Source organism: Sinocyclocheilus rhinocerous, unplaced genomic scaffold (assembly GCF_001515625.1).
Source record: "Sinocyclocheilus rhinocerous isolate Xijiao unplaced genomic scaffold, SAMN03320098_v1.1 scaffold445, whole genome shotgun sequence".
Classification (NCBI taxonomy): domain Eukaryota; kingdom Metazoa; phylum Chordata; class Actinopteri; order Cypriniformes; family Cyprinidae; genus Sinocyclocheilus; species Sinocyclocheilus rhinocerous.
Window position 1 is genome coordinate 486,041 of NW_015645566.1, and position 25,654 is coordinate 511,694.

Sequence of the window (25,654 nt, forward strand, 5' to 3'; positions counted from 1 at the left end):
AGCTCTGTATCACAAGTGTAATGCTGTATCAGGTGAGCTACAGTGCAAGTTTACTACATCAGAAAAGCCCTACATATGAAGCAGGTTTTGTGATACATATATTAGTAGGGCTGTCGATTTAACACGTTAATGCATTGCATGCAGTTGCTGACAAACATGATACATGATGACTGTGCGATGTGATATTGTGATGTTAATTTTATACAACAGTTCAATTAATTAATTAGTTAATATTGTGTTACATTTTTAATACAATTTTGTCAAGTATTGTCTGTTTTTGCTCAATTTCGCCAAAGAAAATGCTTCTAAACAAAACCACAACAGAAATGTTGTGGATTTCCAAGAAACACACAGCTGTGTTTCCAAAAAAACGTGGATTGAGTTAATAACGAAACACTGCTGACAATGAGTTGCCGCTACCTACTGGTCTTCATATTTAGACTATATTTCATTAAAAATAAATTACATACTGCAATATTAAATTTCAATTTTCAATATAAAAAAAAAAATCAATATTCAAAAAAAAAAAAACATTAATGTGTTTTAAAACCAGTAATCTACGAGTAAGCTATGCAATTTTTAATTTTGTCATTTCATCTGAATATCAACATTTGTCAAAGTTTTTGTGTCTATTTGTTAATGAGGGAAATGTGGACACAATGTTTTTAGATTTGTGAAGTAAAAATAAATTGACACAAAAGGCCCCAAGTGGCATGTTGTTGTTAGTGTTATTATTTCTCAATTTAATTCTAATTGTAATTTTGGGATTATTTAACATTTCCATGAATTATTTCAGACATCTTTGCTTTCATTAAAACCTATAGTTTAACTTAGTGAAATCATTACATTTGCATTCATAGTGTTGATATTATGAGATATATTCAATTAAAAAAATATGGACAATTAAATCTGTAAATATTCTTATGCTTGTATACAAGTCATAGAATAATTTTACCTTTCAGATGAATCTTTCTGCTTTGTCATTGGTTATTCAATTATACAACAAAATCATCTAAATAAAATTTTAAATAAAATAGTTTATTTATTTTAGTATTTTCATGAATGCCCCTTTAAAAATATATAAATGTTACTTCAATCATGACAACTCTTGGAAGATTTTAGCATGGTGATGGATATGACAATGTTAATGCATTTGGTCTTGGCGGAATAGATCTGCTATGCTGCTGCTGAATTGCTGCTGCTGTTGGTAATTGCTGTAGTTGTAGATTATTGCTGCTGCTGCAAGCAAGTACAGGAACTTGCTACTGCCAATGCATATGGCAATACGGTGTGAGTATTTAAGACATACTGCTGCTGCACAAATAGCATATAAAATAACCCCCCAACAAAGCTGGAAGAAGAAACAAAACATTTAAATATGTATGCTGCCGCTATACAATAATATGCTTAAAATCATCCCTATAAGGCAGAAGGAATATAAAAGATAAAACCCCCCAGAACAAGCAGATCTAGGGTTTCAGAGAAACTCTGAAAGCGCGGTGCAGGAAATCTCAAGTGAATGCTAGCCAGCCATATAAATGCAAGGCACTAAGCTCATTGGCTACATATGCAGCATGAACCAATCAGCTTGTGCCAAGTCGTTTAACTCTCTGAATATCATCAGTTACGTTAACAACCCGTCAGCCTGCGCCATCTAGAGTTTCATGACTGAACTATATATTTTATATTATTTTACATTTTGTGTTTAAACAACCATATTAGCAAATGTTTCTATTTATTTCCTATAAATACACTTTGGCTGATTCATCATTATCATTGTGCACATGTTAATCTTTTATCTAAATATGTTACAATTTGAAAGTATCTTCCCCCATTCTATCCTATTTAAAAGTGAAAGTGACATGTGGCCAAGTATGGTGACCCATACTTGGAATTTGTGCTCTGCATTTAAAATGCCACTTCAGATGCAGCTTCAAAAAACAATGTCATTGCCACATTGTAGCCTTAAATGTTTAAGTGTAAGTTCTATGTTGAAACAAAATACTTATTTTTAAAACTACTTTTGTAACGTCTATTCTTTTCTCATTGAACACAATTATGACTTTAAATGATCTTTTGGGGAGTAATTTCTCAGCCCAAATTGATGTGTGATTAGTTTGCAATGAATTTGATTAATCAACATCATATATTATATTAAAATTAGATTTTAATGGTTTGACAGCACTAATTAGTACATATTAGGGGCGTGCATTACCCAAGTCATGTGGCTAAACTGACTTGCTAAATATTAACATTACTATGAATTCCCTTATCATCTGAGGAGCAACGTAAAGCTTGCATAAGAAAATGTTGGGAATACATATGTAACTGTCCTTAAATTCTTTTTTTCCCCCAAACAACTGTAATTTTCTGCAAATCTGTACCAGTTATGTAGGGGTTGGAGTGAGCGGATCTACAGCAGCTTTGACGCCTACACTTTATTTACTGTGAATCGTCATTATTGTTCTGTGTTCTCATTGGTTTGCTAGCGTGTGATTTCATGCGCAAGAAAAACTGTCTGAGAACTGCTTGCCTCACGTCTTTCATGTTTTCTCAGGCAATGCAAACTTTTTGAAAATCTACTGAAAACATTTTTTGGCACAGACAAAGTCACTACCACCTAATGGCTAGTGTCTTTTCAGCTGGAAACTGCTGTAAATTGTATGTATAGGTTAAAAAAATCTAGGTGGAGACACGTTTTTCCATTGAGTGTGGATTTCATGTTGCAGTTTGTCAATGCAGCCAAACAGATACGTTAGGTCAATGAATCATCCATATATATATATATACAGTGGTGTGAAAAAGTGTTGGCCCCCTTCATGATTTCTTATTTTTTTGCATGTTTGTCACACTTTAATGTTTCAGATCATCAAACAAATTTAAATATTAGTAAAAGATAACACAAGTGAACACAACATGCAGTTTTTAAATGAAGGTTTTTATTATTAAGGGAAAACAAAACCCAAAACTACATGGCCCTGTGTGAAAAAGTGTTTGCCCCCTAAACCTAATAACTGGTTGGAACATTAAAGTGTGACAAACATGCAAAAAAATACGAAATCAGGAAGGGGGCCAACACTTTTTCACACCACTGTATATATATATATATATATGGCTGATTCATTGACCTTAACTATCTCTAGATGGATAGATAGAGGGGAACAGGATACGAAAAATGAGCACAAACTAGGATGCACAGTTATATGTCAAAGCGCTTGCCACAAGACTATTGGCTCCGACCTAAACATTTATTTTAAAAACATATCGCTTGACTTTTAGTTTGCGTTGCAAAACAAATTAGCATCATGCATAATTCATATAAGAATACTGTGATAAATTTTCAAAAAATTTAAAAACTGAATGCCTACATTAGCCATGTCTTGCTACAAATTAGTATGACAGAACGGCATATGGGCTAATTTTTGTGTGTGTATAGATGTACATAGCTTGTACTATTTTCAAGCCAAATTGTACAACTTTACATTAGCTCGATTACAACCGCACCATCTCATAAATCTTATGTAAGATAAATATACAAATAATTAAAAAAAAATGTTTTGACTGAAAAGCCAAAAAGTTACTCTGGATTTAAGTTTTAAATATTCTATATGCTAACTCTGGTACAGTCAAATCAGGCCTCAGATTTTACAGATGAGTGATCCATGCTGGGTAAAATGTCTGAAAGTTAAATCTTGAATTTCCTGTCTTTCATTTTCTAAGATATGTACACAAATACCAATATGATTCAGCCAGTCAGGCAACAGCATCTAATATTGCCAAAATTAAAAAAGTGATGAAACCACCAAGATGAATACATTCATGTTTCCAAACTGTTCTAAAAATGTACTGTGACCTGATCCAGCATTGAGTTCCACACACCCAATCATGCTGTGTTTCAGAGTTAAACTGGGAATCAGCTTTGTATGGCATGCCAAGCCATACATTCAATCATATTTAAGACACAAGTTCACGTTTGACTATAAGTAAATCATTCATCAATATGTACCCATTTTATAGTCAACATACAGTTCATTGTTGTGTGGGGGTGCAAAAGTTCTTCAGCGTTCCAGTATCAGAGTTCAGAGAGCTCTACGCAGAACTTACAAGAGGGTGGGGACTGAGCACACAATGAGAAATAATGGATACCAGATAGAGCTTTATTTGTGAATATGGAAACAAAGAATATTCGTTTTGGGGTCAATGAGCAGCAGAACTCCAGCAGTGCCAATGAAACACATCGTGAGTCATTCCTAACCTTTTGGTATACATGCACACTGTGAGGTTTTATGTGCTGGTCATGTGCCATGTGATTAACTTTACTGATAGTGTAGAATCGGCCAATTACATATCTCATTAAACCGATTTATGGTCATTTCAGTGTCAAAATTTCCTACAGCAGGGTCCAAAATTCTGAGACTGTTCATGAAAATTATTTTTTATTCATTTACTGATACAACATTTTAATTACAAATTATATTATCTGCACAACAAGATGAGTGAAAAATTAACACAAATGTTGGATGCCTTAACATTTGGTTTGACAATGACCATCTTGTGCTTTAATGGAGCAAGAACATCTTACAAAGCACTTCACATGATCAATGTCACTAATTTTCTTATTTGATTATTGAACTACAATCTGAAATATTGCTTTATTCAATTTACCTCAAAAAAATTACCTTTGTTTTTAAAATGGTCAAAACTCTCAGACTTTAGAGTTTATTTCCAAGATAAAAATATCTTCCAAATTGTCAATGTGCCCTCAGACCTTTGACTGAGCATATACTTTAACCACATACAGATAAAGCTCACTTTAGGTATCTAGATGCAATTAAAAGCAATTATTTGAACTTACATTGATCTAGTAGGAAAAAGCTAGGCTTTAAATGGAAACGGTGTGTTCATAAGGTATGCTTGAGGGACACTCTGTGTACATTCAATCTAGGTGATGGAGGAGAGTGTAGAACATATTAGAATTCAGCAGAAAGAAACAGAGCTTTTCTCATGGATGGGGGAATTCTCATCTTCTGCATAACTGTACAGTTTATCATCAACATCAACTCTTGTGGTCTCTTTAATACAGAATAATAAATAATCCAACTGTTACTAGAGAACATAATCATCTTTGTTTAACGTTTAAATACAGACAAATAAGAAATATCTAAACAAGAAGGTGAATAACATTCATGAGAGGAGAAAAAACTTAAAACATAAAGGGAGATGTTATGCTTAATGAATTAGACAGCTTTAAGCAATGACACATTTGCAGGGTCTGTGAATAACTTGAACATCACCCGTCATCTTCTCACTCCTACGCAGCGCGCACTGTCATCCCAATATAGTTCAGAAGCTAGTATACATGCTTATATTTGCACAAGAAATCAAGACATTACACATCTCTATCCACATTAAAGCATACAAAAATGCTTCTGATTTCTGTCACAAGACATATCAACCAACGGCCGACCAAGCCATCTCCTACCTATTAGTGGTTTGGGTGTTGTATTCCCCATTATTTCCAATAATTGCTCTCCCTTGGTGACAAGTGGATCGCGAATGCTTCTGCTCCTGGTCTGTCCATTTATTATCAGATATACGGAATATTTTCGTAATCGCAGCTCTGTGAAATCTCTACGCGTCTGAGACTTGCAGCGTCTTCATACTATCATGCACACAGAAGCGGCTTTTCAAGCCATTGGCGTCTATTGGCGCATTGGCCAGCCAAACCCTCCCCACGCCTGATCATCCTACAACCCATCTGCATCTACACTGAACGCAACGCGACCAACTACAACGCTGTCGTTATAATAAACTAAACTGGATGCACTGTAAGCGCGCACGTCGATTCGTAAAGCCTTGCGTTTAAAAAAAGCTCGCGACAAAATGTAACAGTTAACGAGGAGGGCGCAAGAAGCGTTTTAAAAGCTAAACTATTTTTAACTTGACACGCGTCTTAAAACGCAACGCTGGTGGTGCAAAACCCTGATAAAAACAGCTAGACGCAACTCAACGGCGCATGTGTACATATCACAACTGCGTCCTGTGTGAACGACGCGACGTTTCAAACGCGACGTCAATTCTTCCAGCTTGTAGAGAACAATCACACATGACGCGTTTCTGTGTTCAAGAACAGCTGGTCACGCGAGTCTTTTTAAAAATGGAATTATTTTTAACTTCATACGCTGTCTTAAAACGCAACGCACATGGCGCGAGACGCGACACCATGGCAAAACGCGTTCCTCTTACTGAGCCTCGACACAACGCAACAAAATAATGTTACATATATTGGTACTGATATGTTTATTATATTTAAAGAAATTTACATTATACTCCAAGGAAAGTCACCGAACATGGTACTACCTTTGATTGGACATGTCCAAAAATCATAGTAGCCTACTGTCATGGTACTTTTTTTTTTATAAGTGTGGTGTATCTAACTCAACTCATTTGAATGAAATATCTGGATTTGTGGGTCATGCTAATTTCATTAGTATTATATTAGCTATATAAGCCTTAAGAAGGTTAAAAATGAAATATTACTAGATATCAGTTATTTTTGAAATACAGCTTATTTTATATAAATTACCTGGCTCTAAATTAAATGTGTTTGTTTTTTATCATTCCCCTTTTCTCCAGAAATGGATATTCAAATGTATTATAACCTTTGCATTTTTCAACATACAATAGCAAACAGGCCAGCAAACATTAAAGCAATTAAATTACATTATACTCCAAGGAAAGTCACCGAACATGGTACTACCTTTGATTGGACATGTCCAAAAATCATAGTAGCCTACTGTCATGGTACTTTTTTTTTATAAGTGTGGTGTATCTAACTCAACTCATTTGAATGAAATAAATATCTGGATTTGTGGGTCATGCTAATTTCATTAGTATTATATTAGCTATATAAGCCTTAAGAAGGTTAAAAATGAAATATTACTAGATATCAGTTATTTTTGAAATACAGCTTATTTTATATAAATTACCTGGCTCTAAATTAAATGTGTTTGTTTTTTATCATTCCCCTTTTCTCCAGAAATGGATATTCAAATGTATTATAACCTTTGCATTTTTCAACATACAATAGCAAACAGGCCAGCAAACATTAAAGCAATTAAAATACATAAAAAAATATGAAAAACAGATTAGTACCTAAATGTTTCATGACTGCAGCATAGTTGTGGGTATTTTTTGAAAATGACACAAACCCCTTACGAGGAAATCCCCTCTCTACCCCAACCCCCATCCTATGTCCTCACAACCTTGACCGCTGGGATCCATGCAAGCTGCTTCCTGTCTTGTGAGCTGTAGCTGTCTCTGAGGAGCCTTGTCCAAACAGACCTAGCCCACGATTGCCGGCCGCGGGCCAACGTCTATTAAATCCGCCCCAGATCTTCTCAAGAGAGGTTGTTTGTCACCTAGTGTGACCATTCAGACAGTAACAAGGCCCATGGTCACTCCATATTCATGCATATAAAATAATTTCAAGATACCCAGAAAGTTTTACCTACGGTTGATAGGGTAAGAATGTTATGACGTAGTCCACTTAGGACAAAAAAGTGCACTTGTGGACGTCAAAGACCTTCAGTGGGATGATTAATGCATTAAATGCTTAGCTATTTTCAAGAAAAATAATGGTTTTAGATATGCTCATATAACAAAGCAATCTCGCAATATACTTTCATATTAAAGCCATTATATTTTAATATAACTGTAGCAAATTCTTGGTAAAGTGCATTTTAATATATTTATATCAATTTATTCCTCTGTACCAGATAGAAATGGTGACCCTCCTGTTATGCACAGTATATATATAAACTAAGGCAGGGCCAATGCACAATGAAATTCTTCTGAAGTGTTTGTAATGGATTCAGAAGGAAAAGTGGCAATAACTGTGGTTAACACAGGAAGAATGTTTGAGGCGGAGACTATCTGCACTGTAAACAAGCACCACATGAATAAAAGCTCTTTGTTTGGGATAGAATGATATCTTGCAATGGGATGCTTGCCATCAGCTCCTGTTGCAAATATAAAACAAATACTATATTATGTGAAATTGCATAATAAATAAATATATAAAATTACAATTAGTGGGAAGATTAATATTAAAAATAATAAATTAAGATTATTGTCAGGATATTTAACATTTCTTTCATTGTGTTGCCTACCCGATTTTTTAATTCTTATTATTCACAATGTTGATTGTCATTACCATTACCATAACTTTTTTTCCCCCTAAAAAATACTGTTACATCTGTTTTGGGTTCTGTTGAGGTCTTTTAATTTTGAAGTTCACCTCGTGTGATCTTGTGGTTCCTTTGATTTATATGTCATGATTTCTTTGGTTTTCTTTGGCTTGTTATCTTGTTTAGTAGTTTCGTTTTGTCATTGGTTGTTTTTGTCATGTGATTACCCTAATCTGGTATTTAAAGGTGCATTCACGCCATATTGTAATTACTGATATTACGAGATACAAACTTGTTATAAGCGTTCATGTCCTTGTAGAACTTGTAATTACAACTTGTGAATTGGGATTTTTCTGAGAGCTACAACTTGTACCACCTGACCACCTCAAATTAGTTAGGTGCTATGTTTAGGCATTGATAGTGCGATATATATAGCTATATATCAACTATCAATGCCTAAACATAGCACCTATTTCCACATAGCAAATATTTCCACAATTCAAGCGGCACATAAACCAATCGTCTTTTCATATACTTAAAGCACGAAACAAACATGGATGAACATCAGAACATATTTTATTTCAACCATGGAAAGATGTCAATACAACATTTTTAAAGTTTAAAGGAGACATATTATGCCCCTTTTTACATAAAAAAAAAAAGGGTGTCCCCAGAATGTGTCTGTGAAATTTCAGCTCAAAATACCCCACAGATCTTTTATTATATCATTTTGAAAATGCCTATTTTGAGTGGAAGCAGAAACGCGCCTATTTTCGGTCCTGTCTCTTTAAATGCAAATGAGCTGCTGCTCCCCGCCCACAAAACACGAGTTACAAAAAACAGTCGGTTATGTCGGTGAAGGTAAACAGCTTGGAAATAAATCGCATGTTTATTTTAGATCTTGTCACTTGCGAAAACACAATAAAGGCGCCGTGGGTGTAAACTTGCAGATTAAGAGGCGGTAATATTATAATGAGATCCCTTTGCCACGTCACCAAGGGAGCGAAATCAGACGCGCTCGTTTTCTCAGACGCTTGCAGAAAAAGGCTTACCAAAACAAAGTTACTGGGTTAATCTTTTTCACGTTTCCTTGGTTGGTAGATGCACCGGGGACCTGATTATAGCACTTAAAACCTGGAAAAGTCAGATTTTCATGATATGTCACCTTTAATTCCACTGAAGTTAATCTACTCTCCTGTCTGATTTGTTTGTCGGGCAAAATGGCGGATTTGGTGTTATGATTGGTCAGATCGCCTGTCAATCAAACTCTTTGCAAACGGTCAATTGAACCCGTTTCTTTGTACTTAAAACACCACACGCTGGTTACGCTTGCTGGTCAGAAATGCAGCAAAACAGAGACCAAAATGCATAAAATTTGTGCTTTTATAAACTTATTGCAAATGTTTTATTGAAAGTATAATCTATCAAATGCAATTAACTAATCATCTGTTCTAATACTAAATATTAAGTATCTGTGTCTGTATGTGGTCTTTTATCAATCAGAGCTTGTTTTGTTTGTTCTATGGATGGCTGAGCTAAACAGGCCAATTAGAGACTATTAACTACTATTGTTTAATTATACAAATGCCTCAATAAAATGTCTACAAATTTATAAAAACAAACATCAGGTAAAAAAAAAACATATCAGGTAAAAACCATAGACTCAAGTTGAACAATGGGGGGTGCAGGAAACCTGCATGATTCATGGGTTCGGCGGAGAGCTATTGAAATTTTTAAACATTTCAAAAGAGTTACGACATAATGAAGCCTCGTTTACTGAACTCACATGACTTTGGCAGTTTTATATGCACTCCAAAACGTTGGTTCAAAAATGATTTGCAAAGATTTTAAAGTAGTACTTTGAAACACTCATCACTAGTTTGGTTTTGGATTTTCTCTCTTTGGAATAAACTGCACTTGGGTTTGATACACCATCGTCCTGTGTAAGGCTGGGGAAGGCCTTACAATGGGTCAGAATTCAACGGGAGCTTGGGACAAAATGCCCCTGCACAGTTAAACTAAATCCATTACGGCTGTCACAAATAAAATGAAAATGAAATAAAAATTGTTGATTGCAGCAATAAATTTAGATCTGCTCATGTTGCATCATATTTCTTTTCATGCGTTTTTACAGCTTTGCACATTTTAACCAATCGCACATGACTCCGTTGAGTTTATGAATGACACGTTCAGTCAGAAGCGTTCAGAAGTCATCGCTGAAATGCCAGAGTTTTGATCAGTGCGAGCACTTGCTGACTGAATTCCGCACTCACAAATTCTCACATCATAAATAAAGTGCAGATGTGCGTATGATGTAAGTAAGAGATTCATTCATCAAACAGTGTACAGACAGCTTCGCTAATTATAACAGGAGTGTTTTTTTTAAGTGCTTAAACTCGCACTAGACTGTTCAGTCATACTGTTCTTTGATAATGTAAATGATTTTTGCTCGCTTTCTCTGTATAATTTAATTGCTCTTTGAATAACCATGAAAGTGAAAGCAAGTTTCTGCTCCGCCATGGCCTCCTGACCTGCTGACTCAGCCTGAGTGGTCTTCTGCTCTGGTGAGGTGGTAATCTGCATCACTGGCTTCACCCTGGTGGTCTCCATTTCTGCTGGCTTCATCATGGCCACCAGATTCTCCATGGTTTCATCCACTGCTTCATGGTCCAAGCCCATCTCTGTCCTACAGTCCCATGGTCTTGTTCACTACTCCAAGGTCCAGATCCACCACCATGCCATGATCCAGGCCCGCTTCCACTTCACAGGCCTGACCTTCCATCCCTCCCCCTTGTCCTCCTCCACTCCAGCACTGTCCTGGACTGTTTTCTTCTTTTGTATGTGTTTTTTTGTTTGGGTGTTTGGAGCTGCCCTTTGAGGGGATATGTCATGTCTGTTTTAGGTTTTGTTTATGTCTTTTACTTTTATTTTGAAGTTCCTGTCATTAGATTCCTCATTTCCTTCATGTGATCTTGCCATGTTCATTGTCTTATCTTCTTATCACTTTTATCTTGTCACTGTGATGTATGGCATCAAAGTACCGCGAGAGCATTTCGAGAGCAGCCAGCTGACTCAGTTTCTCCAGTGCGACCTACTAGGGTAATCACATGACAAAAACACCCAATGACAAAACATCTTGTATTTAAAACGTTGATCACTGCTCACTGCCTCAGGTCATTGTTTTGTCAAGTTCATGTTATGGTCATGTTTTGTTTCATGTTTTTGATCTTAATTCAGTTTGGTTTTGGATTTTCACTCTTTGGAATAAACTGCACTTGGGTTGATACACCATTTTCTTAATTTGCTTCATGTTTCAGCACTATTACAATTACAATGATTTTTTTTTTTAAATCTCAGCATACATTTTAAGCAGAAGAAAAAACATCTTGGTGTATAAATACAATTTAAGTATAATACCAAATTTTCCACACATTTTGGTGATGAGATTGATGTTTTGGTAATGGTAATGAGAATGTGGTCTTGACAGGTTTATTGAGATTCACCTTCAGTCAAATTCATGCCCTCATTAATGAATTAATTTCACTAAGTACAAAACCCCCCAACAGATTAGAGGAGAAAAAGGAATGAAGGACCAATGTGATCACATCGGTCTTAACAGCACCTCAATCTACAAACCTTTTTTTGAACATTATTTTCAGTGTCCCCTCTCCTCTGGGAACAGCCAACACAAATCTGTCAGTCTGATTACATGTAACGCTGGCAGCCATCGGCATGGTCAGGGATGGCAATCAGGGCAATGTGACTCGACAAAAAGGATATGCATGAAAAAAACCTGTCTATGGGACAATTCTGGAAAGGGAGGGCGTTTTTAGGAGAAGACTAAATTTGTACCAGCATTAGGCATACGTTTAAATGTACAGGAAAACTGGCTACCTCCAGTTTTTTTGTCAGAGTAGAAGCATTATGTTCTTTGAGAGAGGATGCTGTCACACTGTGTGGTAAGACTTGGACTATGGCATCAAAATCGCTACCATGCGGTGGAATGACTAGTCCTTGGACTGTGAAGTGTTACATTAGCAGTATTCTAATTCCCGTCAAGTTTCAAAGACACTGAAATGCTAAGCAGATGGCCAACTGGGAGGACTGCATGTGGTTGTCTGAGCAGCAGGGGAATCTTGTCCAAAGCCAAACTCATAGATCTAATGACAAAATGAGTCATAACCACTGTCTAAGTGGGCCTAATGCTTTCATTGAATCCATGTACAAAATACAATAGCCATGACTTAAAAAATTCATGCATGTAATGTCTTCTCTTCTCTTGGCTGTGCTATTATGATATGCATTTTCTGCCAGAGCATACATACTATTATTATAAACAATTTGTTTTGTAATACATTTTGGTTACTTTTTTATTTTATGATTATTTCTGCAAATGTATTAAAGACCCTATGAAAAGGCTTGACAAGTAGTTTTCTTTCCAATGTTGTCATATTTCATATTTAAACAGAAAATTGGGGATGGACATATCAAAGGACTCATCTGCTTCTTAAAAATCCAATAGCCTTTAGTTCGCATCACAGCAATAATTTGTGATTTGCTACTTGCTATTGCTATCTAGATGCAGGTTGTATTAAGGCTGATTTATACTCTATGCGTCCGCAAGTTCGCTTGGGTGCGCGCGACAAATATGACGTCATCGTCACGAGAATTTTCCTCAACATGCACCTTTACCAGGTTACTTCTCTGTAACATCGCGTGGAGATTGGGAACAGTATCTCTGGACTGGACAACTGGGGTGTGTTACAACTATAGGGGGATCACACTCCTCAGCCTCCCCGGAAAAGTCTATGCCAGGGTACTGGAGAGGAGAATCCGGTCGATAGTAGAACCTCGGATTCAGGAGGAACAATGCGGTATTTGTCCAGGCTGTGGAACACTGGACCAGCTCTACACCCTCACTAGGGTGCTCGAGGGTTTGTGGGAGTTCGCCCGACCAGTCCACATGTGCTTTGTGGACCTGAAGAAGGCGTTCGACCGTGTCCTTCGTGGCATTCTGTGGGGGGTGCTCTGGGAGTATGGGGTCCGAGGCACTCTGTTAAGGGCTGTGCGGTCTCTGTACGACCGGAGCAGGAGCTTGGTTCACATTGCCGGCAGTAAGTCAGACTTTTTCCCGGTGCATGTTGGACTCCGGCAGGGCTGCCCTTTGTCACCGGTTCTGTTCATTATTTTTATGGACAGAATTTCTAGGCACAGCCTGGGCCCGGAGGGGGTCTGGTTCGGGGACCACAGAATTTCATCTCTGCTATTTGAAGACGATGTTGTCCTGTTGGCTTCATCGGGCCTGGTCCTTCAGCGTGCACTGGGACGGTTTGCAGTCGAGTGTGACGTGACGGGGATGAGAATCAGCACCTCCAAGTCCGAGGCCATGGTGCCTGACCGGAAAAGGGTGGCTTGTCCTCTCCAGGTTGGAGGAGAGTTCTTGGCCCAGGTGGAGGAGTTCAAGTATCTTGGGGTCTTGTTCACGAGTGAGGGAAGGATGGAACGTGAGATTGACAGATGGATTGGTGCAGCGGCAGCAGCAATGCGGTCGATGTAGCGGTCTGTTGTGGTGAAGAAGGAGCTGAGCCAAAAGGCGAAGCTCTCAATTTACAGGTCAATCTACGTTCCTACTCACACCTTTGGTCATGAGCTTTGGGTCATGATCGAAAGGACAAGATCTTGGATACAAGAGGCCAAAATGAGCTTCCTTTGCAGGGTGGCAGGGCGCACCCTTAGAGATAGGGTGAGGAGCTCTGTCACATGGGAGGAGCTCGGAGTAGAGCCACTGCTCCTCCACATTGAGAGGAGCCAGTTGAGGTGGCTTGGACATCTGTTTCAGATGCCTCCTGGACGCCTACCTGGGGAGGTGTTCCGGGCTTGTCCCACCGGGAGGAGGCCCCGGGGAAGACCCAGGACACGCTGGAGGGACTATGTCTCTCGGCTTGCCTGGGAACACCTTGGGATTCCCCCGGACGAGCTGGAGGAAGTGTCTGGGGAGAGGTAAGGCAGTCAAAGTTGCGCATCAATAATATCAGATTTGTGCATGCCTCACTACTTCTGTATGTCACTTTACATAGACAATGATTGTAATCAAACAAAACTTTACTGGTGTGACACTGGTTTGCTTCATCCGAGATCTGTAGCTTGCATTCATATGCTAATGCATTGGTTGGGTGTTTTGAGCCATCGTTCAGCCTGTATTTCACACAGTTTGATGAGAAATGGCTTGGGCTGCTCCAAAATAATCACAGGCTGTGCTTTGATGCCAAATACTCTCTGAAATGAATGATTTACTGAAATCTGGACACAAGTCATTGTCCTGTTTCAGTGCCATATGCGGGCCCGGCCCGGCCACTTCAGTCCCTGTGCCCCCTTACCTTGGATGCACCCCACTCCAAGCACTGGCATGTTATTGATAATGTCATTGTTAAGCGGAAAGATAAGCAAGTTGTCAGAGAGAATATAAGATTATGTGTGATGCTGATTGCTGAACAGATCACAGTCTCGTTGTCTCCAAAATGAATCTTTACTTCAGAATGAAGAGGCAACCACATGGTAGCAAGCCCATGAATAGAACCCATGTGGTCAATCTAAAGAAACTAAGCATAGTTTCGGCATTGGCTGATGACATAAATTGGCTTGACTCTCTGACCTAAACTCTGCAGACAGCGATGGCTGGGAATACTTCCAAAATACTATTGATTCATCTGCATAAAAGCTGATAGGGCTCTCTATGCATAAGCAGCCAGATTGGTTTCTGCATTGCACCCATCAGAACAATCCATCACTGCAAAGAATGCATTTGTCAGTGTTGACAGGATAGTCCAGAACAATAACAAAGTGGTTAAAATTCAGAATGCTTGGCTGAGTGCCAAGGCAGCTGAAATTCAGAGACATTCTGACATAAATGACCTGAAACACTTTTATGCTGCCCTTAACATTTTACGGACCTCAGTCTTCCTAAATACAGATTGTAAAACTCTGATCACAGAGTAGGCTCGCGTGAAAACAAGGACAAATGCTTAGAAATGTCCGCTAACAGTGGAACAAGACTTCGCCATGTGAGACTGTTTATGTGCAGCTTAAATAGTCTTCCAGACAGGAAACAAGGGTGTATGTAATTAGTTCCTAGGCATGGGGTGTTATGGGAAATGGAGTCCAAGAAACAGTGGCAAAGGTCTGGGATGAAGTGTCCTCTAGAGGAGCTCATGGACACTCCAGCTGGACATCGTGACAATACCCAAGAAGCTCTTTTTTGTGGGGAGCTCAAAAACTTTCACATGGAGGACAACATAACCGTTGGATAAACTCAAATCTTCCCTGAGGTCATCTGACATTGATTCAACCGCCTACAAATGGTAACACTTATTCACCCTATCACGATTTAATTTTAGGGAAAATATATATAAAAAAAAGAATTCAGCTCAATTTTTCATTTTTTGTTCAGGGGTACAAAAATGAATAAACAGCTTGAATATTCAATTTCTACACATGGGCAGGAATTAAACGGCCTTTTCTGCTAACTGGTCAGCCAAAGATCATACCGTGTCGTCATCAGTTCTTCCCCAGTTCCGTGCAGCAGAATAATAGTCCTCCGCTGCTGCAGTTGTACGGATTCTTAACCCATTTTTTCACCATGATACATGCTGCGATTTATTCCCAAGTGACTTATAATATGCATTTAATGTCAAATAATCTATATGTAGACCTTTTAAAGTAGGCGCGTCAAGGATTCGCTGTGTATTGGTTCACGTTTGTGGAGTGTGCCCCAAAAGGATGTTCAAGGAAACTGAGATGCGCTAAAGCAGCGCATTCTGTTGTTTTCTTTATTTTTCAAAGGCATGAATTTTGCAGTCATTTTGAATGTACACATGTAAAAATATACATTTTACCATAAGACTATAAATGACTTATAGTCTTAGAGTATTAAAGGTACAATAGGAGATCTTGGAAAATGCTAACTTTAGCCTGATAGCACTGAAAGCGAACGTCCCACCCTTCCTGCAATCGCCCCCCTGCTGAGGAAAAAAATTCAAGTGAACATCAATTAATACATAATATTATTTAAATAAACTCAGTTTATAATATTATTTAAATAAATTCAAAAACAAAGTTATGACTGCTGCGTATTTCGTAGTCACATTTGTCTGCTTATTTAGTTAATTGAGTTTATTTAACCCATCGCAACTTATTGGAACTGTGTGAACTAGGGTAACTACTCACCTAAAAGCTTATTACCTTCTTTTTTGAAACACACACACACACACACACACACACACAATGTCCTGCCCACACTTGCCAATTTAATGGCAGAGAATGGTGACTTTCAATTTATTTGAAATGACAGCGGATGAAAGTCTGTTGTAAAATAATCCTATGCAACTCGTGGCATATATTTCAAACGTTCTGAAGGTATACTGTAGGGCAGTGGTTCTCAACCCGCAGCCCGTCACGAATTCAAATGCGGCCCACCATAAACACAATTTAAAAAATAACTTTCAGTTTTACGATTCATTTTAGTTTTTACATTAATTTAAAAATGTACTAAACAAATATAAGCTATAATGTTTTTATGTAAAATAATTTTGTTTTTCATATATTATTTTCAGACATGAGCAGACCTGTACTCACGTAATTAATGTTACGCATTTAACGAACACTTACAAGTGCGCACTTTGGCAGAATTCAATTCAAATAGTCATCAGCAGCCATTAGTTCGGTAAAATTGAGCATCAGAATGGACACATTTGTTATTAAGGGAGAAAAACGAAATGAGGAAAATGCCAGCGAAGGAACGCATACAAACAAGAGTAGTCGCAGCAGTGAAGGTAGGAGAGTGCTGGACTTTCGGCATCAAATTTCGGTTTGCCCCGCCACTCAATTGAAGATGTTCAGGCAAAAGGAAACACCCATACTACGCAGCAATCATCCTCAATTGCACAAATGTGGCAAAACATCTCTGGAGAGAACCTCTCAGATTATTAAATTCGATAGTGCTTTCCATATTTGGATCAACATAGACTACATTTGTGAACGCACATTTTCTGCAATGTTCTTCTTACAGACTGCAACTTACAATCGCAACTTCATTGTGCTATTACTCCTTTCGAGCCGAATTTCACAAAATTGGTCAGCTCCCGACAGCATCAGGTGTTTTAACTGCTGTTGGGTTTGGTGAGAAACAAACCAAAATTATTACATTCATGAAATATTGCATTGCATTGCATTCCAGTGTGCGAGTGCGCAGGAATGCAAACACATATATCTTTTTTCTAAATTTATTTATATGTATTTATATCATTTGTGGAAGGCGTAGGACCATAAAATGTTCGTCCAATCAAAATGTTCGGTCTGAACATTACAATAGGCCGTCCTGCCTGCCTGTCAAAAAAAAAGTATTTGCATACCTCTGCGCACCCTGTTTGCACAGACATGATACATCATCAGCGCATTCCAGTGAGAGTGAAAGGTGCTATTATTTAAATATTATGTGATTTGTGAATTCACGGGTGAATGATGGTACGTTCAAGTCATAGATCGGATAGATCGTATTTACGAGTTGAACGCACATGAACTTGAAATTTTCTTTAAGCCCCGAGTTTCCGAATTGGGGGCGTGTCAGTGAAAAAACGCGTTGGATGCAATGGACGCAGCCAAAGATTATAGATACACAGCGTCTGTATTGACGATAAATATGTTGAAATAAATAAAATTATAATTTTTTTGTAATGTAAAATAAGAACTATACAAGTTACATATACAAAATAAATATCATATTATTGTATATTTACAATAGAATATAATGATTCAGTTTAAATCACCTTTATAAATATAAGAAAAACAGAAAAAAGCAGCATGAGTCATGAGGTAATCTGACAGCTTTGCATTCAACCCTCCACCAATGGCGTCTCTCATCATATCGCTGGTTAATCTCTGCTCTGATTTGCTCTCATTTGTTTTGAAGGAGGCGTGGCTTTGCAGAGGGATTACGCAGGGAGGGTGGGGATCTTGCATTCACAGCTAACTTGCTATTGCTAGCCTTTCCTTCATCACCTACCCTACCTTTAATCAAATAAAATATTACTGGGTAAGCAGGGTAGGCTATGACATGATTAAATGTAGCTGCAATAAACACATCAAGAATCTGTATAACTCCAGCAGTGGAGGACAATTTTTCTGCTTTGCGGAAATGAGAAAGAACTGATGACGACACTGTTTGATCTTCGGCTGACCAATCAGCAGAAAGGGGCATTTAATTCCCGCCCATATGTATAAACCAATATTCAAGATGCTTATTCATTTTCTACCCCTGAACGAAAAATGAAAAATTAAGCTGAATTCTTGTTTTTCATTTTTTGTGAAAAAATAAAAATAAATGTTTTCTAATTTTTCTACTTTCAATATTAAATAAAAAAATGACTGAACGAATGATACACGGGTCCGTGTAAATCCGTGTATCATTCGATCATTCGTTTTTTGATTTAATATTGAAAGTAGAAAAATTTGAAAACGGCTCGAGAATTCAGCTTAAATTTTCGTTTTTCGTTCAGGGGTAGAAAAATGAATAAACAGCTTGAATATTCGATTTCTACACGTGGGCGGGAATTAAACGCCCCTTTCTGCTGATTGGTCAGCCGAAGATCAAACCGTGCCATCATCAGTTCTTCTGCAGTATCACGCAGCAGAATAATATGTGGCGCGAGGTCCGTAGCGGTGCGGAGTTCTTTGAGTACTTCTGGGTCGTGACCACCCTCGTGCAGGTCCCTCAGTGCCTTAGGCAGAGGCAACGGAACTCCGCCCCTTGAGGAAACGGAGTTTGGTCCGCGACTCCGAGATGATCATTTTCCCGCAATGAGAAGATGACTCATCCACAAATGCCACCTCAGCGTGCTAGATGCCCAGGCACGTGAGGCGGCGATCGTGACCATCACCTAGCACCAGGTAACGACCGCATCCAGAAATGCCCGGGTGATACGTAGTCTATAGCAAGACCCACATCGTCTTTACAAAGACGTAACGTCAAGTTTGCCACGCAACGTCGTCTTTAAAAAGACACACCCGAAATTGCTCTTTTAGGGAAAAAGCTCTTTTAGCGTGCTTGGTTGACCAATCAGCGGAGAGGGGCGTTTCATTCCCGCCCACATGTAGAGATCGAATAAGTTTGCTTATTCGTTTTCTATCCCTGAACGTAAAAACGAAAAATGAAGCCGGATTCTTGATTCTTCGTTTTTTTATTTAATATTGAAAAGTATTAGGTGCTTATGGTCTGCGCTTCACTATAATGTTAATGCATTCGCCCCGTGTTGTCCAGTGCGTCATGCAGCTTTGCCACACAGATTTTGATAATTGGACAGCTAAATAAAATGTGCGGTGCGCCAAAGAAATAGACTAAAAGGGTAATGTGGCTGCAGATCTGAGGTACATACATATTTCTGCAATAAGCACCTAATATTTGCCATATAGAATCTATGCCTACACAGAAGTAAGCCCCGTCTAGGCGCTGTCCCAGTATGGTTTGTGTCAAGCCATTTGTTAGTCTGGTTTTTTGATGAGAGGGAGATGAACGCAGGAGTTGCAATAAACACCTTAACAGTGGAGGACTCTTATTCTGTTGCACAAAACTGAAGACGACATGATGATGGCACCGTTTGATGCTTGCTTGACTAATCAGTGGAAAGGGGCGTTTCAACCTACACGGGTCCGTGTACAATCCGTGTATCATTCGATTATTCATTTTTTAATTTAATATTGAAAGTAGAAAAATGAGAAAACGGCTCCTTTTAGAGAATTCAGCTTAAATTTTTGTTTTTCGTTCATGGGTGGAAAAATGAATAAACAGCTTGAATATTCGATTTCTACATGTGGGCGGGAATTAAACGCCCCTTTCTGCTGATTGGTCAGCCGAAGACACGGTTTGATCTTCGGCTGAGGGCAGAAAGGGGCGTTTAATTCCCGCCCACATGTAGAAATCGAATATTCAAGCTGTTTATTCATTTTTCCACCCATGAACGAAAAACAAAAATTTAAGCTGAATTCTCGTTTTTTGGAAAAAAACGAAAAAGGAGCCGTTTTCTCATTTTTCTACTTTCAATATTAAATCAAAAAACAAATGATTGAATGATACACGGATTTACACTGACCTACACGGATTGAATAGTCTTCATCTCGCAATGAAAGGCTCTTGTTTTTGGATTTTAAACAATTAAAAACAAAACAATTACGATATTATAGTAGGTGTAAATATCGCACACCCCTAGCTCATTTACTTTCATTTACTTTGCTACCCAGTGCATCTCATAGTGTCATTTAATATTGCACACTTTTACCACAGCCACGGGTTGTGATTAAACATCCCACTCGGCGTTGACCTCACAGAACAATACCTTTCTTTTAATTTCTCCTTAAATATACACCCTTCCAAGTCAAATTTCTTCAATTGAACATGTTTGAAAAAAAACAAGTAACTTGCCACACAAGTATCATTACTACACAGTTATCATCACTTATGTGCTGCTCAAGATTCTGGCGCCACTTTATAATGTGCGTGTGTTATGGTGTCTCGAGGCGTAACATGAATGTAAATAAATTAGCAATTTGTTCCGCTTTAAATTAAAAATAAATATTGTAGCAAATAACACTTTATTTAATTTTCAAAATAATATTTTATTTAATTTTGTCATTTTTTTTTTTTTTCAAATCATCCCGTGGGCCGGATTGGATTTGTGGGCCATATTCTGTATGTTTGACTCCCTTGTTCTAGGGCAACACAGACTCTCAAAATATTCCCTTTAAAATAATCACAAGATATCAAATCTCAAGCTCCTGTCATGGCTGAGGTTATGACTGGTCTGCTTAATAAATAAATACTGTACAACCAAAGCATTAACTGGCGATTCCTTAAACTATCAGAAAGGCTGAATTTCATTATCCTGGTAGCAACTGTCATTATTCTTGTACTCTGGCTTTTAAGGTCTTCATGAGATATAGCAGCTGAATGCTAATTGCAAAATGTGGCCTACTGTAGAAAAATATGTAAAGTTGCAATGCCTTATTTACAAACAATTAAATTAAATGTTCATATTAGCCAAATGTTTTTTTTTTAAAGAAATCAATGTAATATTAGCTGTTAAATATTGTTAAATATTTGAGATGTATATAGAGGAAGGTAAGTGCTAGTGCAGATTGAGAAAGATAAGCAACCGACCTTTCTACCTCAGAAAACCATGATGCAACGGATTGTACATCCAATGGATATCCGTTGGTAAACCACCCTGTATATTCAGTCTGGTAAAAACTGTCCCAAATATGTCCAAAATGTAGTCTTTGAGGTCTTAAATTTCAGGTTACGGGCTTCTAGAGTATCAGAGATTCGTTTGACAAACAGTAGGAGGTTGCTGAGTGTCATGTTCTCTAAAGTGCCGTGACACATAAACAGACACAAGATAGTGTGAACCTTGACAACAGAGGTTGACCTGCCTGACAAACCCCTGAGGTCAACAGGGGTCAAATACCAAAAGAATATTATAATGACTGTCCTGAAGTAGTCTTTTTCCATCTAGAGGATCATATAACTGACCCAAACTTGGTAGAACAAGTGCGGCAGACCACCTGGTGATGGTAAAGTTAATACATAACTAACGTAAACTGGGACAATTATAAATTGACTATTTCAGGCACTGAAATCTGACTGGATAAGCCACATTTAAAGCTGCTGCTAAATAGCCAATACACACACACACACATTTGTGATGGCACATCAATGCAATTCTGCATTTAATTACTTTTTAATTTCAGCATTGCCTGACAACCGTAAATAGCCATTCAGTTAAACTAATGAACTATAATAATTAACAGAAGGATTTATTCCGGTTTTTATTAACAAATCTATCTAGGTCGTATGCTACAGTGATTTTACAATGAGCATGGGGTATTTGTGGTACAAATCACAGTAAATCATGGTCTCTGTATTGTTTTAATGGGGGGCTACATGAGAGAGCTGTCAGTGACCTCAAAATGTTGTGAGTACAAGTGATCAGCATGTGATAGTTAGTATGCGCATATGGATCCCAGACACAAATGTTTCACTGCAGTGACTTTTTACAGAGAAAAAAAAAAAAAAAAAAAGCTTCTGTGGATCAAATTCCAACAAAGCAAAAATGTTGGATAAATTTTTGACATGAAGAAAGCGGTTCCACAGCATGTCTATTAGGGGTGGAACGGTTCGCGGAAAAAAATCGAACCGTACGGTTCTCCACACACGGTTCGGCACGCGCTAGGACCGCGGTTTAACTTAAATCTGACAACACATCTGTAAAATAGTTTGCTATAAATAACACATAAAACAAACAGGGTTGGGCTGATATATCTTTCTGTTGATCGATGCGCATTCTGGCTTCCCAATACACTACAACAACAGCGATGGAAAAAATGCGAATTGTTCAATGCGAATGCCTTATGCTGGAATATGAGCATTTATTCCGTCATCACCCGGGTGCTGAGGTGCGCGCGCAGTTAGAAGATTTGTGCGTGCGTGCGTGCGCTCATCCGAAGCGCGCAAACCCGCGCCTCAGAACGTGCGCAAATATTAAGCTTTCGCTGAAATATTGTGTTTAAATGGACAAATTCACACAAAAATTATGTCAAAATGCCCGTCTTGGTATGAATGAATGATAGGAGGCTGAACGTACTGTATCAGTGCACTGGATCAGTAAATTTTCTTAAAGTGACAGCACTTTCTTAATATTAATCATAACAGCAACAACAAAGAAATCACTCACTGCTCTTGATTGAATAGCTTTTGTAACTTTAATAAAGATTAATCTTTAATATGTCCTTGGATGTTTCCATTAGACTTGCTTTCTCAGTAAGACATGAACACCAACAAAAACAAGTCCAACCTGTGGCATCTGATATCTTGAACGTGGGAACCAGCATGTGTTCCTCTAGAAAGCAGCTCACACACCTTACAATTTGTAATTTCTGTAAGGAATTTCCATATTTAGAAAGTTGTACTACATTGCTTTTACTTATGTAAAGTGCTACAAGCGAATGTCTAGTCATGACAAAGAACTGGTGGTAATTCCCCCTCCTACTGATATGGCACAATGCTGTTATTCCAGAGAATTCCGTTTTTGAAAACCAGTGGAATGTAGCCATGTGTTCTAAATAGGGCTTACACATCGTAAGATTTAATGGAAGCCATGTGAATTTGAGATTAATGAGAGGTGAATTTGATCTTTTAGTAATACTGCTGGTTTAAGGGAATCCTTGTTACCATATCAGCAACATTACACATTACCAAAACTATTTGAAAATATTAAATTGAACCAGATTTTTTCTGAAGAAAATCTAAGTGATGCTTCTCCGTTAAGAAGTCATTGTCACGAGGGTTGCTTGGTGATTCTAGGGTGCTACATTTTACCTTAGTGGTCCAAGTCCCAACCCCAAGTCTCTATGACAGTCTGCAGGGTTTTGTGCCAAACTTTAATACACAGGGGTTTTTACACATCTCTAACCTTTGATATGAGTAATACTAGTAGTGATGAATGGTCTCTGCATGGCTAAAAACTGAAAAACATCCCTGTCAGAAAGATGGGTTCAAAAATGTCTTTGCATTAATGTATGTGTCAACAGGCTCTTTATCATTAGCTTATAATAGTAGAACAGCTTATCAAGGATACAAACATCTAATGTTGTATAAACAAAGCCTTCTACATCAGTGATGTCATTATTTATAGATGCACAGTATTTATTTCAGAAGCCCCAAGTAAGACAGCTGTCCTGTCCTTTGAATGCTATTTTAATACCCTTTAAAGCAACTCCAAACTGGCCTGTAGGGCTTCGTGTCACCTCTTCTGCACAAGGTTAACAACACCCTGAGAGCTGTCACCAGAGCACAGGGGCCTTTAAGGGAGGTGGGCCATACCACTCTCCATGGAAAAGAGACATTGCAGGGTATTTTTGGGCTAAAGCACCCATTTGAATGTTGTTTGTTGACCTTGGGTCTCAGGCGTGAGGGATGTCTGGTAGTCTTGCTATCTTGTGTTAGTGTATTAGTGTTGTGAAAAATCTAATTTTACTGATGGCTGACTCAGTTCATATAATATTCACTGAAGCAGAGCGTGAGACATAACACCATTTACTGGCAGTTAATGTCTTATCTCAGTTTTTTTTTTTTTTTTAAGTTTCAACTAAGTTTCTCTTAGGTGATGTGTGTCTAGTTTTTTTAATGTTAAAATGACTTCGTAGGTATAAAAAGTGCACACCCCTGTTAAAATTGAAGCTTTTAGAGATGTAAAATGTGAATCTAATTAAAATCATTTCAGATCTTTTCTACCTGTAATTTAATTTTAAAACCAACAAAAGTCATGTAAGTAACAAATAGGTAATTTTTATCTTTCATCTTTCAGTACAATAATAACTTCAAACACAAATCTAAATCAATAAAGGAATGGCTTCAGAAGAAGAAGAGAGTTTTTGAAAGTCCCATTCTGAGGCCAGACCTGAGTTTAATAATAAAAAAAAAACATTAAAATACTTGAACAGGCTGTAAACGAGAGATCTCCCACTAATATGATCAATCTTGAGCTCTTTCGCATCATTAAATGTAGAATAAGATCTGCCATGCAGAGCAAGGGCTGGGCCAAGTGTACAACCGCATGGGCCTCGTGGCAAAATAAAGTGACAGCTGACTTGATGATGTTAAGCCAATTAGTTTTAAAGTTAAGTGTTTTTGTCCTTCGAAAGACTAATAGCTAAAAGTCAAAGCTAATAGTGAGATTATGTGTATCATGATGCTGTATTATTCTGCTTGTTAAAAAAATGTGTTGTGCAGTAGTGCTTAATCACTGTCGGGCAGAAACCTCGTAGCAAAAACTTGTCAGGAAATAGAACTTGTCAGGAAATTTAAAAAAAAAACTGTTTACTGGAGCCATATGGCGTTCAGTTTTTTTTCTGTCATTTAGCCAAAATGCCATGATTTTAAAGACCAAGTGCTACGCACAGTCTATTTAAGACTAATTAATACTTGCTATGACTGACAACAAATGCTCAAACTCAAATAGAACCTTATCCTTTATATATACATAGAGAGAGAGAGAGAGAGAGAGAGAGTTTAAGTAAAAAAAATGTTGCTTGCGCATAATCAAACAACCATTTCTTTATTTACCCTTGCATAGCAAACAAGCAGAGACAGACCAAAATGTGTGCAGCACTTCATTCAAGCTAGAGTTAGGTTTGTTTACAAGGACTTTTTAATACTTTTCACTGGTTAAATATTTGCAAAGCCCACAGAAAAACATAAAGGGTGACCAACAGTAATGTAAAATATTATTAAATAAATAAACGAGCAGTGTGTGTGACTGTGTTTCTTACGCATTCATGTCAGTGAGCATGTCAAGTTAAGACAGCTTTACTCTTTTAAAGCTTTTACTGCATTTTAAACTCTAATTTTGGCCTCTGAAATG

General features: G+C 37.8%; 1 protein-coding gene across 2 annotated transcripts in view; it reads right to left on the bottom strand.

Moving 5' to 3' along the window:
* LOC107706730 (E3 ubiquitin-protein ligase NEURL1B-like) overlaps positions 1-25,654 on the bottom strand; it is a 54,168-nt gene that overhangs the window by 12,050 nt on the left and 16,464 nt on the right. The window contains exon 1 of one of the 2 annotated variants that reach the window (XM_016510536.1): positions 5,483-5,723. The exons of the other annotated variant lie outside the window; for it this stretch is intronic. Coding sequence (XP_016366022.1) covers positions 5,483-5,513 — 31 coding nt within the window. The 5' untranslated portion in view covers positions 5,514-5,723. Of the gene's footprint in view, positions 1-5,482; positions 5,724-25,654 lie in introns of those variants that run through there. 2 annotated transcript variants of the gene reach the window in all.